The following is a 13,887-nucleotide window of genomic DNA, read 5'->3' on the forward strand; positions in this document are numbered from 1 at the left end:
TGTAATAAATGTGATAATTCGAATCTCTGCATAATATATCACGGGAGAGAACAGAAAGAAGAAGAAGAAAAATAAAAATAAAGGCAAGTAACAATGGTGGGGGAGAGAATCTAGAAAAAGCTCTGATTTTTCTGTTCCTTTTTCCCGGTAATTAAAAAAAAAGACCCAGAAAATTAATATTATTCACCGGAAGATGTTCACAAGAAGAGAGAGAGAGAGAGAGAGAGAGAGAGAGAGAGAGAGAGAGAGAGATGAGATGAAGAAGAGATTGCAGAGATGCGAGTCTATGTGGGTAGAAGTGAGGAAAAAGCAGAGAATAAAAAGAGACCGGATGTTGACAAATTTCATGTCACTGTTCTTAGAAGGTCGTTTGTTTGTGTGAAGATTTCTTATCTGGGATCTCTCTCTCTCTCTCTCTCTCTATCTAAAGTCTCTCTCTTTCTAAAACTTCTCTCTCTCTCTCTCTCTCTCTCTCCCCGTCTTCTTAGCTCTGAGGGGATCGAAATCGCCCGCTTTTCTGCACTCTGATGAGGATTCAAGCTCATTAATGGCGTCACTGTGAAACCCACTCCAGCGCTCCTCCTCTGTGATTTTTTGTTGTTGTTGCTTTATTCACTTATTGCTCCGTCTTGTTTGTTGGGTTCCCTTCCACCATAGACTGGAAAAATCTTTTTCCAGATGTAGAGGTTCTTTTGGGTGTTTCTAGTTCTTGGAGAGGGATGTTTCGAGCACAGGGGTTTCAGAATTGAGAGGACGAGGATTCTGTGTTGAGGTAAAAAGTCCTTTCTTTTCTTTTCATCTTTGTGTTGTTTGGGAAAATTTATCGTTCCAACAGTTGTTTGCTGATGTCTTTTACCATTCCTTAGGTTAACCCAGAAAGAAAAATTTCTCCTTTGTGCTCAGGGAACTATTTTTCCAGCTTATTTAGCTGTGGGTTTCTATTATTTTGGAATTTGAGCTTTCTTCCTTGATGTTATAGTGCTGAATGTGATGTGGTAACTAAATTGGGATAGCTCAGCTCATCAATCTGGTTCCTTTCTTTGCTGAGAATTTCTCTGGGTGTACTCATTTTCTCGAGCGAATTTCTTTGTCAATGGAGCTTCTTTCTACTCCTATGTGCTGGCATTCTTCCCAGAAGTCCAAAAATTTGACCCTTCTAGTTCTGGGGATTGTTTTCATTTCGTCCTTCGGTTGTGTTTAAGGGCTGATCAGATTCAGGTTGTCTGTTCAACCGACCACTCGAATTTGGACCCGAGTTCCCAGCATCTCCTGGTGTCCTTCAGAAGAAGGGTACTGCATATCAAATCCAATAAATCTGCTCAACAGCATTTTGGTTGAGAATGTATGCATAACTTTTTGGCTTGATGAAATATGTCCCGTCCCTGTCATTTCATTATTCATATGCTTTAGTTTGAAATGAGGTTTATTAGCGGTTTGAGATTAGTGCCACTACATTCCAATGTCTGGACTCTGGAATTTGTCTTGTCTCTTACGATTAATTTGGGACAAGTTCTTCTAGCAAAATCGACGATTTGTATTTTCAATTTGGTTTTGGATTAGTAGTTGATGTTTTTGGGTTGGTATCGTATTGCTAGTCAATTGTCCTTTAAGAAAGTATGTAACTGCTGTTCTCAGGAAACTATGAATTAAGCAGCTTGAATTACTAGGAGAAGGTTGTAGTTATTAGCTTCTTTAGATTGCAAACTCCTTAACACACCTTGGAAAAAATCAATGAGATTATCTGTGAATTATCTGAAGCTCAAAACTGTTCAAAGATTTGAGCATGAGAAATAATTGCCTTGGGTGAGAAATTTGGAGTTCGGTTCATCCAATCACTGGAATTTGTATACATAGTCTGTTCATAACAACTGGAGAAATGAGGAGAAGATATTGAATGTGGAACTTCTGATGCTTTCTCATGTTTCCGATGTCTGTTCTGATATTACGGTTTCGGGAACTTCCAGGGATGGGAACAGAAGTGCAGTTTAAGAGCCACATGCCGGGATATTATTCCATGAGGGATCTAAATGAAGATGCAAACAGTTACAATAATTGGCCTCTACATTATAGAGATGGACCATTGCCTAATGGACAGTTTTACAACTATTCCCGTCCGAGTGCTACTGCAGATACATACGTTGACTATGACAAAGATGCAGTGAAGCAGAAAATGCTTGAGCATGAGGCCATTTTCAAGAAACAGGTACAAACTAATTCATTTTTCGTGCCTAGTCCAATGAACTGAATCAGCTTGTTTAAGGCTCACATTATCTTTTATTTTTTCTTGGCCTCAATAGTAAATATTCTGGTCTGTAAAGCAGAAAATTGTTCTTTAAATGCAAAAGAAGGTACTTGATTTGGTTGTGTTAATACTAAGCACCGTATACCCCGTGTACCCATGATTTTAAGTTGAGTATGGCCTTCTTTAAATGTGAGCAAGGTGTTATCTGTATTATCTGATTTTCAGTTGAATATGGTGTAGTAGTGAATTCTTCTCTTGCCCTTTTGTTGTTGACACGTGACTTTCTCTGCGGCCAACTTTGTGTCTTTGAATACCCCACAAAGTTACATTTCATGAAGGCATGTGGGTCCACTCTCGGTTCAAAGGGGGTCGACACTGCTGCTTTTCATCCTGCAGGGGTTGGTTTGATCATTTTCTCGTGAACTCTTCCCATAAAGGAAATGATAGAAATATATGGTTTTTCTTCTTTTGCTTTGCAGGTGTATGAACTTCACCGTTTGTACAGAATACAGAAAGATCTTATGGATGAAATTAGAAGGAAGGAACTAGCATCGAGCCCTTTAGCTTCTTCAAGTTTCCTCCCCGAAGATGCTCAGAAATGGCAGTCTCCAGGCTTCCTCTCGAATTGCAGGAGGCCATCTATTTCAGGGTCTGAAGCCAGCTATTCTCCAATGAAGTCTCTAACGGGAAACAATAGTCCGCAAGCATCTCCTTTCCCACCACAAAATGGCTGTACTTCCAAGGTGCCTGAGTGGTTGGAGTCTAGGCCCTCAAAAGTCAGGAGAAGAATGATTGATTTGACCCTTCCCGCGGACAACTACATCGATCCCGAAGAGTCTGAGCCATTTAAGAATGATCCCTACGATCCAGCTCGTAGAGCTGTAACTGACCTGAACCAACCTATTCAGATTGAGGATACTAACATGCCTGCTCATCCTCGATCCCGCGCGTTGTTTGACGGGAAGATTCTGGGCAAGGAACTGTCCTGTAAGTCTCAGTGTGGGAGCAGTAATGGGACTTCTAGCAATCGTCATACAGAGAGTAATGGAGGTGGAAGTGGTTGGGTTTCCTATGCTATCAATGCAGGTAAGTATCTTTGTCTGATTTTTGTATATATCCATGAAGGAGAAATGCTGACGTTCCTAAGAGGGTCAATAATACCCATCTTATCTGGAAAAGAGAGAAAATTGTTCGCGCTTTTCTCGTTTTTGTTTAAAGGTTTTGTTTTCACTTCTCACCATTTATCAGGGCATGACAATGGTGTTCCTGAACATGCTCCGCAAAGCAGAATACATGAAGTACCGATGCATCTCCCTGCTCATACTGTGAATCAGCACAAAGTTTCTCTTTCGACTGATTGGGCTAAATCGCACTCACACCTGCTTTCACCTTGGCAGAGGCCCAGTGCTAGTCTGACCCAGAAGGCAGTATCAGTCGAAGTGGGACCAAGTCTGGACTCGTACTCTATCCACCATACAAACTTTGAGCCCCCACCGTTGGGTCATGGAGTGTTCAGTGAAAGGTGGCATCAAAGTAATGGAAGACCTGAATCGCGTTTGGGAAACAAGTCATTATATGATCGGAATGGCTTTTACCCCATGGCTTCCTCAGCAGGACCAAAAGGAATATCATGTCGGCATAATGAGCAGAATAGCATTGATATAAAGCGTTCAGCCGCTATGGATCTTAGTAGAGTTCTTTCAGATGGAGGACAAAAGCAGGAAGACCATGTTGCTGTTCTGCCTTGGCTTAGAGCTGACACGTCCCGAAAGGATGAGGCGACTGCAAAAAGTGCTTTTGATTTTAAGGAGAAAAATCTGTATCAGCCACCGACTAATCAGTTGACTGGCAGAAGTGAATTGGATGAATGTTCAAGAAATACAAAAATTCTTGGAATTCCAATTTTCGGAGAGCCAGCTACACCAAAGAAAGAGTCATCTTCCCTCACTGGAAAATCTGAATGCGAAGCTGCAGAGGGTGGAAAGAAGAGGAGAATGCTCGATATCAACTTGCCTTGCGATCAGGTTCCTGAAGAACTCCCAGTCGTGGAGAACAAAGAACCGAGCATCAAAATTTCCGGTTTGAAATGTGAGATTGATTTGAATTCCTGTGCAGATGAAGGCGAAACTTCTCTAGTAATTGCTCATGAAGCCAGTGAGAGAAAGACTTTGGTCGTAATAGACTTGGAAGCCCCTGCATGTCCGGAGATGGAGGAGGAGATTTCTACTGAGGATGAAAAGCACATTCAATCTATCCACAGGAAAATTGAACATGTACCTGATGAGACCATCAAAATAGCAGCTGAAGCCATAGTCGCGATTTCATCAGCTGTTCCTGATTTGCCTGAACCTTCTTCAGCAGAAAACCTTCAGTGGTTTGCAAGCATAGTTCTCCAAGAAAGACAAGTTCGGAATTTCAGTTCTTCTTCTGAAGGGATCGATTACTTTGAGTCCATGACTCTGAAACTAAGTGAGATGAAGGACGAAGAGCACCTTCCCCAGCCTCTGGTCCCACCGGAAATTCTGAAAGTCGGAGGAGAAGTCTCCGCTGTTGCCACATCAGCAGTCAGGCCCCAGAGGAGAGGGAGGCAGAAGAGGGACTTCCAGAGGGATATCCTCCCTGGGCTCACATCACTCTCAAGGCACGAGGTGATGGAGGATATGCAGACATTTGGTGGGCTTATGCGGGCCACAGGCCACGCTTGGAACTGCGGGCCAACGAGACGAGGATCAGCTCGTAACAGGCCAGCAAGACCAAGGAGGAAGAGGAAGACAACGAGCTGTCCTTCTCCGCCAGTCCCGAGCCCCGCTTACACTTCACCGGTGAACCTGACAGGGTGGGGCAAGACGAGGCGGCCTCGAAGGCAGAGGTGCCCTGCGCCCGCAGGGAATGCACCGGTCATCCAATTAACATGAGTAACATTACCATTTAGGCTTATGAATTAGTCTCTGATTACTTGAGCCAGGGGAGGAAGTATTTTCTATGGCTTGGAGGGTTATCAAGGCAAATGGGGACCGATCAACCTTTGTCAAATTTGAATCTGGGCAAAAGTCGGCTCCTCAGCTGTGAATAGTGCTCTTGCAGCTGCTCGAATTTGTTTAGAGTATACCGCCATTTCTTCAGTTTCGGGTTTGGATTCACCAAACGCAATCAAACAATTCACTTGTCTTCTGGGTTTTTCAAATTTGACATGTTTCTGATCTGGCAATCGCTCAGTAGAATGCCAGTCCTCCTTTCTGATCAATGTTGTCTCTGATCTCAAATGTAAACGACAGCTTTGATTCCATCTATGTGAAGGGAGATACAGTCATGCACTTTCCTTCTTTCTCTGTTTCTTTATGGGTATTTCCTTTCAAATGTCTGTTCGAGTCAGTCGAGTAATTATGCGAGCATTCGTTACATATTGCACCATATGTTATCAAACGACTTACCGGTGGTGTCCAGTGCAGGGAAAGACGAAGCAATTCCAAATTAGGAGGTGAATTAAATAAAATTCATCAAAAATTAAACAATAATATTGAAATTTCCTAAGAAAGCCATAACTTTTGGTCCATCCCTATCAATAACTTACCTAAATAATGGAAAATGTCTACCTCCATTTAAAAGCTCGGAAGTCTTTATTAGATTGGGCGTCCGATCGAGCTCCGTCCCCGACCTTTTATTTCTCCTAAAACCATTGCTCAGATATGTTACTAATTCGACTGATTTCTCTATTTATTCTAATTATTTTTCCTTTTGGAAATAACCGTGAAAATTTGTAATTTTATTAGTTTTAAACAAGATGAGATGAGAGTATTAAGAGGAAAAGGAAAGAGAAGTGCAGTGCACGCGAGAGGGAGAGCGCGTGGGGGAGGAGAATGAGGAAATCTTTTGCTTTTGGGTACTACCGAATGCGTCCGAGCATCGGGACAGTTTCCTACGGTGACAGTTTGTTTGTTTTATAGGAAAGAAAAGAAGTCCACTTTTAGATATTGTCTCCGCCAATCATCGCGAAGATGGCCGACTTTCTGTCCTTTTCCGCTTTCCTCTATTTTATCTCCTTTCCAATTTGGTCCTCTCACATTTATTTTTTTGAAACAAGTCCACTTTTGGTCCTCGACTTTTGTGTATTTTCCCAATTTCGTCCTTAAACTCGATGTTCTTACCTGAGGGACAAGCCATCAAGCTATTTTATTTTTATTTTTTTTATTTTATTCATCAATTTAGCGAATAAACTTAATTTCTCAATTTCTTTATTTATAAATATTCGTAAATCATTTATTATAAGTAAAATACTATAGGCTGAGATCAGGGACATAGCCATGAAATTTTTTATTTTATTTTTCCAGTGGGAACAAAAATAATGACATGATGTATATAATGCGTAAAGAACATCTTTAGGGGAGCAAAATAATATAAAATGCCCCTTTTGGGATAGACGTGGCTTCGTCCGTGGCTGAGATTGATCCTCGTTGGAGAGTTAGCTATACTTTTGATAACTGTAGAATGCAGCCTAGCAAGGGCTCTGGCAACCTCGGAAAGGGGGATAACTTGTTGAAAGTGGTTGGAAATTCATCGGCAAGGCCCCAGATGTAGAAGGAAAATGGTATCGAGTCTTATCTGAAGGAGGTTCAAGACAAAGTGGGAGTTCGCAAGGCTCCATTGAACTGAAAAAAGGTTTTCCCCAGAGTTGATCAGGGCTCGAGTATTTTGAGACGGAGCTGGTCGATGGAGAAGAGGTTGCCATGCCACCTCCAGAGATTGCTAAATTGCTTGATGGGTCTGTTTGTTGGTAAGCACCCAGAATTTGGTCGAGTAGTTGGAATGGTGAATAATTTGTGGAGTAAAGGTGGACGAGTTCAATTCAACACATTGGGCAATCTCTTTGTATTTCAGTTTGCTTGTATGGAAGCTTTGGACTGGGTTGTAGAATCGGGTCCTTGGCACATCGACAAGAGTTTCTAAATTTTTCAAAAGTGGAATTCAGATTTTTCTGTGGAGCAGCTTAGTCTTAGGAAGATGCCTTTGTGGATGAAGCTGCGAAATATTCCATTGCAATTCTTTCATAAGAAGGGTATGGGCTATATTGCCAGCATTGTTGGTAAATCACTTTACATGGACAGAGATACTGCTCTGAAATCAAGGTTGGATTATGCAAAAGTTTGTGCTGAAGTAGAGGCTGAGAAGGAGCTACTTGAGGTTCTTAAACTATTTAGGGCACGATTACATGGTTGAGATTAGTGTGGATTTCCCATAGGTGCCTGAGAAGTGTGGAAGATGTAAGAGATTTGGACATATTTGTGAGGAAAAAGGTGAGGAAGGAGTGGATGAAAGGGTGGAGGAAATAAGGGTTGCATAGAAGACTCCCGATGGAATTGGAAATGCAGAGAAAAGTGAGGTTGATCGGGTGATAAAAGCTCTTAAACCTATGGAGGAATCAGCTACAAACATTAAGGAAGAGTCAGCTCCTAAACCTGTGGAGGAGTCAGGTCCACTGGTTGAAGTGCTCCCTTCAATCGATATAAGCGAAGAGGGGAACCCGAGCTTTCAGAGCGAGGCAAGTAATAAAGATGATGAGCATGCTGGAAAAGTCGATTCAAGGAAAGTTCGTGTAGCAACATCTGGGGTGGCACAAGTTGTATTAAAGGTGCAAGGGACAAGAAGATCTTGAAGAAATAAGAACGATAAGGGAGGTTCATAATCTACCTCTTCTTCCTCATGAATACTCTTGCTTGGAATGTTAGCGGGCTGAATGATCCCCTAAAACAAAGGGAGGTCATGAAAGTGGTTAAAGAAAATCAAATAAAGCTGTTATTTTTTATTGAAACTGGGGTCAGGCTTAATAATGTTAAGCAAGTTGTTAAGGGCTGGAAAGGTTGGAAGTTTGAGAATAATTATGAATTCTCTGATAATGGAAGAATATGGTTGTTGGCTAGTAGTGAGAGAAGGGTCTCTGAATTGCAGAGATCTAACCAGTTAATACATTGTGAAGTAATCTTGTTGGGTACTTCAATAAAGTTGAGCTTGACCTTTGTGTATGCCTCCAACTCTCAACTTGAAAGGAAGCTGCTCTGGGATGATCTGAAGTCCCATGCTACTGGGGTCGGAGGGGCTTGGTTCTTACTCGGGGATCTCAATGCAGTTCTTTCTCTTGAGGAGGTGAAAAGGGATGGGAAAACTGTCACGAAAGATTCTAGCATGTGTGAGTTTGAGGAATGTCTTTCTTCACTTAATGTATTTGATAACTCATTTGCTAGTTGTCTTTTTACTTGGAGCAATAAAAGATTAGATGGTTTTCAAGCCAGAAAGCTGGATGGAATTTTAGTCAATGAAGATTGGTTGCATAGTGGAATTTCTTCTAAGGTAGAGTTCTTGTCTCCAGGTGTTTCAGACCATAGTCGTGCTCTTTTGAAATTTTGCAAGAGTGAGAACCTCAAGGGCAGAACCATTTAAAATTTTCAATTATTGGACATATCATCCAAAATTTAATGTTATTATTGCTATGGGTTTCCCTCCTCGCATGATTAGCTGGATTAGGGAGTGTATTACGACCCCCTATTTCTCTATTGATGTTAATGCAGATTTAGCGGATATTTTCCAGGGAAGAGAGGTATTAGGCAAGGAGATCCTCTCTCGCCTTATTTGTTTGTTATCGGGATCGAGGTTCTCTCTCAACTATTTGTTATCATTGGAGATGCAAAGCATTGGGCATTACACATTTATTTTTTTTGGATGGTCTCTTTATTTTCACAAATGGGTCTATTAATTCTTTTCTCTCCGTAAAAGAGGTATTGGATATCTTTATAAAGGCTCAGGTCTGAGAATGAATGCAGAAAAAATAGAGTTATCTTGTGGTGGTATTCCTAATGGGAAGGTTATGGAGCTGTTGCAATGCACGAGATTTAGAGGGAAACTGCCTATTCGTTATCTGGGCCTTCCTCTGACCTTGGGTAAACTATCATATAAGGAGTGTACTGCACTATCCGATAAAATTGCCCAGAAAATTCAAGGCTGGACAGCGAACCATCTCACTTATGCTGGTAGAGTTCAACTAATTAATTCGGTTATCTTCGGTATGACCAATTATTGATGCTCTCATTTTATCCTTCCCAAGAGTGTAATTAAGCTGGTTTATCAGAAATGCAGGTCCTTTCTTTGGAAGGGGTCTTATCAGAAAAGTGGAGGCAATAAAGTTCGATGGGCTGAAGTTTGTTTACCTAGAGGAGAGGGTGGCTTCGGTATTGGGGATCTTTCTCTCTGGAACAAGGTGTGCATCATGAAAAATTTATGGTTTCTCTTACTAAATGCAAGATCTATATGGTCGCATGGATCCGGAGATATTTAATAAAAGGGAGGTGTTTTTGCTCATTGAAGATTCCCAGAGATTGTTCTTGTTGGGGTTAGGAATGTACTCAACCAAACAATAACGCAGCAATTAATCTTCCTCCCCTACTGGTGTAATCGAGATAGGAACTAATCAAATCAACCAACAAGCAGTAAAGTAAAACAACACCAAGAATTTTACGTGGAAAACCCCAATGTGGGGAAAAACCACGGGACCAACTCCGAATCAACGATCCACTATGAAGGTTATACAATGTCTTTCATCAAGGGTAAACCCTTGGATCACCAAACTCAAGAGAAACACTCTCTTGGATCACCCAAATACTAAATTCGTCACCCACACCGGGTGGTTCACAAAATCAGCTGAAACAGCACCTACAGAGCTCGAATAGAAATTCTGACCGTTCAGAAGTTAGCCCCACGTGTTGTGAAGCTGCTGTCAAAATTTCGTCCCAATCGGAGTTCGTTTGACGTCCCGATCGAGGTTTGATCTCCAGCTGCGCGCTGCCCCTGTTGAGCAGAATTCTCCTCTGCTCTTCCTCTGTTCTGCTGTGCTGTTCTGCTGCTTGCAGCTCCTCTGCCGCTGCTGTCTACCTTGTGCTGCTACTGCAGTCTGCTGCTGCTTTTATACCTCAGCTGATTTGCTGAAACAAAAACCCTAATAAAATGGGTTCTTGGGCTTATTAAGGCCCGATAAAAGCCCAATACAATTTGAGCCCAACTTCCTCCAAATTGGAGGGATACCCAACAAACTCCCCCTCCCGACTATTTGGAGGCTTCAAGCATACCGGCTATACTTCGGCAAACATGAAGTTTCTCCCTAGCGAGAGGTTTTGTCATCATATCAGCTCCATTCTCATCAGTGTGCACTTTGTCTAGCTTCACCAGCTTGGACTCCAACACATCTCTAATCCAATGAAACTTGATATCGATATGCTTCGACCTCGAATGGAAAGTGGGATTCTTGCAAAGATGAATTGCGCTTTGACTATCACAGTGTAGAACATACCTTTCTTGCTTCAAGCTCAACTCCTGCAAAAACTTTTGCAACCACAACATCTCCTTGCAACCTTCGGTCACCGCAATGTATTCGGCTTCCGTTGTAGACAAAGCGATGCACTTTTGAAGCCTTGACTGCCATGAGATAGCTCCCCCTGCAAAAGTCATCAAGTATCCCGAAGTGGATTTCCGGGAATCAATATCTCCTGCCATATCCGCATCCGTGTAGCCCACTAACTCCGACTTACCAGTGCCAAAGTGTAAACACACCTTGGATGTTCCTCTGAGATACCTCAGAATCCACTTAACTGCATTCCAATGCTCTTTCCCCGGATTGGAGAGAAAACGACTAACCACACCAACAGAATGAGCGATATCTGGTCTTGTACAGACCATGGCATACATCAAACTTCCTACAGCTGATGAGTAAGGAACTTTCTTCATCTCTTCTTTCTCCTTCTCACTTGTAGGACATTGCTTCGAGCTAAGTTTGAAATGAGAAGCAAGTGGTGATGAAACTGGTTTAGCATTACCCATGTTGATCCGATCCAAAATCTTCTCGATGTACTTCTCTTGAGAAAGCCAAAGTTTTCCACTTGATCTGTCACGAGAAATATGCATCCCAAGGATCTGCTTTGCCGGTCCCAAATCCTTCATGGCAAAGGACTTGTTGAGCTCCTTCTTCAACTCTGTAATCTTGCTCATATCATGACCAACAAGTAGCATATCATCCACATATAACAGTAAAATGATAAAATCACCATTCGAGAATTGTTTCACGAACACACAATGATCTGAAGTTGTCCGTGTGTAGCCATGGCTCAACATGAAAGAGTCAAACTTTTTGTACCACTGCCGAGGTGCTTGCTTAAGCCCATACAAGCTCTTCCTCAGCCTGCACACCAAATGCTCCTTACCTTTAACTCGGAATCCTTCAGGCTGCTCCATATATATTTCTTCCTCCAAGTCACCATGTAGGAAAGCTGTTTTTACATCGAGCTGCTCGATCTCCAAATTTAGACTAGCTGCCAGTGCGAGAACAACTCGGATCGATGACATCTTGACAACAGGCGAGAAGATCTCCTCGAAGTCAACTCCTTTCTTCTGGTTGAAACCTTTCACTACCAGCCGAGCTTTGTATCGAGGTCGCGAGTTCTCTGTCTTCAACCTGTAGACCCATTTGTTCTTCAATGCTCTCTTACCTTGCGGTAGCTTCACTAGGTCATACGTGTGATTTTCAGACATGGAGTTCATCTCCTCATTCATCGCCTTCAACCAGTGCTCCTTGTACTCATGTGCCACAGCTTCATCATAGCACTCAGGTTCTCCCCCGTCAGTCAGTAGCACATATTCATGAGGCGGATATCTTGTAGATGATCGTCTTATTCTATCAGATTGTCTAGGTAGATCTGCAGGCTCTAACTGTAACTGCGAGCCTGTATCATCCGTAGTCACATCATCATCTACCTGAGGAATCTCACCCCCAGTCGTGGTTTCTTCATACTCACCAGGTACCTCTTCCACTGGATGCTCTACATCAACCGGTACAGGAATAGAGATCTCGTGAGGATTGCCTACACTGGCCTTCTCTAACTTTTGCAAATCCTCGATTGTCTGGTCCTCAAAGAAGACAACATCCCTGCTCCTGATGATCTTCTTGCTATCAGGGTCCCAAAGCCTGTACCCGAACTCTTCATGTGCATAACCCAAGAAGATGCACTGTTTTGCCTTGGCATCAAGTTTTGATCTTTCATCTCGAGGAATGTGAACAGATGCCCTGCACCCGAATACTCTGAGATGCTTGTATGATACTTTCTTGCCGGTCCACACCTGCTGGGGTACATCTCCATCAAGTGCAACTGACGGTGTAAGATTAATAAGATCAACCGCTGACCTCATTGCCTCGCCCCAGAAAGGCTTAGACAGTTTCGCTTGAGAAAGCATACAACGAACTCTCTCAACAATTGTGCGGTTCATCCTCTCTGCAAGCCCGTTCTGTTGTGGTGTCTTCGGTACCGTCTTCTCAAGTTTGATACCGTGAGTCCTGCAATAGTTCTCGAAAGGACCTCTATACTCACCACCATTATCAGCTCTGACACATTTCAGCTTCATGCCTGTTTCTCTTTCCACTGCTACATGGAAGTTCTTGAAAATCTCAGTCACCTGATCTTTAGTTCTCATAGGGTAAGCCCAAACTTTCCTGGTGTGATCATCTATAAATGTCACAAAATAGAGAGCACCACCAAGAGATCTATCCGACATAAAACAAACATCTGTATGCACAAGATCAAGTATATGATGGCATCTAGAGGGACGACTTCTAACAAAAGAAACTCTCCTCTGCTTACCAGCTAAACAGTGATCACAAGTGCTCAAGTGCATACCTTTAACGGGCAAAGACTGCTTTCTAGCAAGAATTTGAATACCTTTCTCGCTGATATGCCCAAGTCTCCTATGCCATAGCTCGATAGGATAATCCTCAACAACATTAACCTGACCGGAGTTGTGTCTGGCACGCAGCCTGTAGAGAGTGTCGGTCTTCTGACCCCGTGCCACAATCAACGAACCCTTGGAGAGCTTCCATATCCCATTGCTGAATTCATTACTGTAGCCTTCATCATCAAGTTGACCCGTCGAGATTAGGTTAAGGCGAATTTCTGGAACATGCCTCACCTTCTTCAAAAACAACTTGCAGCCAAGCTCGGTCTCTAGACAGACATCACCAATACCGACAATCTTGCATGATTGTCCATTCCCCATTCTCACATAACCATAGTCCCCGGTAGTGTAAGATGAAAAGAAATCCCGATGAGGAGTGACATGAAACGAGGCACCTGTATCTGCAACCCAGGTAGCGTCCTGACATGTGAAATTCACATAAGCTTCATCACAAATGATGTAGGTCTCTCCATCACATGCCACTGCTGTAGTGCCTTCTTCCTTCTTGCTCTCACCGTTGCCATTCTGATTTTTCTTCAGAGCTCTACACTCCCTTTTGTAGTGTCCCTCTTTTCCACAGTGATAGCAAGTGACCACTTTCCTCGTCTTCGACTTTGATCTGCCCCTCGATTTGCCACGTGAGTTACTATGCTTGGAAGAGAAATTTCTGCTTTGACTTCTCCCCCGTTGTTCAGTAACCAAAGCTTCAGACTGAATGGAAATTCCCGTGCCTTTCCTTCTAGTCTCCTCATTAAATAAACTGTCTGTCACCGTAGCCAACGATAGCTTCCCGTTTGGCGCAGAATTGCTTAATGCAACCACAAGTGTGTCCCAATTATCCGGTAGAGTCCCTAAAAGTAGACAAGCCTGCAACTCATCGGGTA

At 42.7% G+C, this 13,887-nt stretch overlaps 1 protein-coding gene across 1 annotated transcript; it reads left to right on the forward strand.

Moving 5' to 3' along the window:
* Nucleotides 1-286: 286 nt before the first annotated feature.
* LOC116199806 lies at nt 287-5,566 on the forward strand. The gene is made up of 4 exons (XM_031530328.1): nt 287-772; nt 1,965-2,203; nt 2,722-3,328; nt 3,491-5,566. The coding sequence occupies exons 2-4, from the start codon at nt 1,967-1,969 to the stop codon at nt 5,155-5,157; spliced, it is 2,511 nt and encodes an 836-aa protein (XP_031386188.1). The 5' UTR covers nt 287-772; nt 1,965-1,966; the 3' UTR covers nt 5,158-5,566.
* Nucleotides 5,567-13,887: the final 8,321 nt, after the last annotated feature.

This window comes from Punica granatum, chromosome 3 (assembly GCF_007655135.1).
Source record: "Punica granatum isolate Tunisia-2019 chromosome 3, ASM765513v2, whole genome shotgun sequence".
Lineage (NCBI taxonomy): Eukaryota > Viridiplantae > Streptophyta > Magnoliopsida > Myrtales > Lythraceae > Punica > Punica granatum.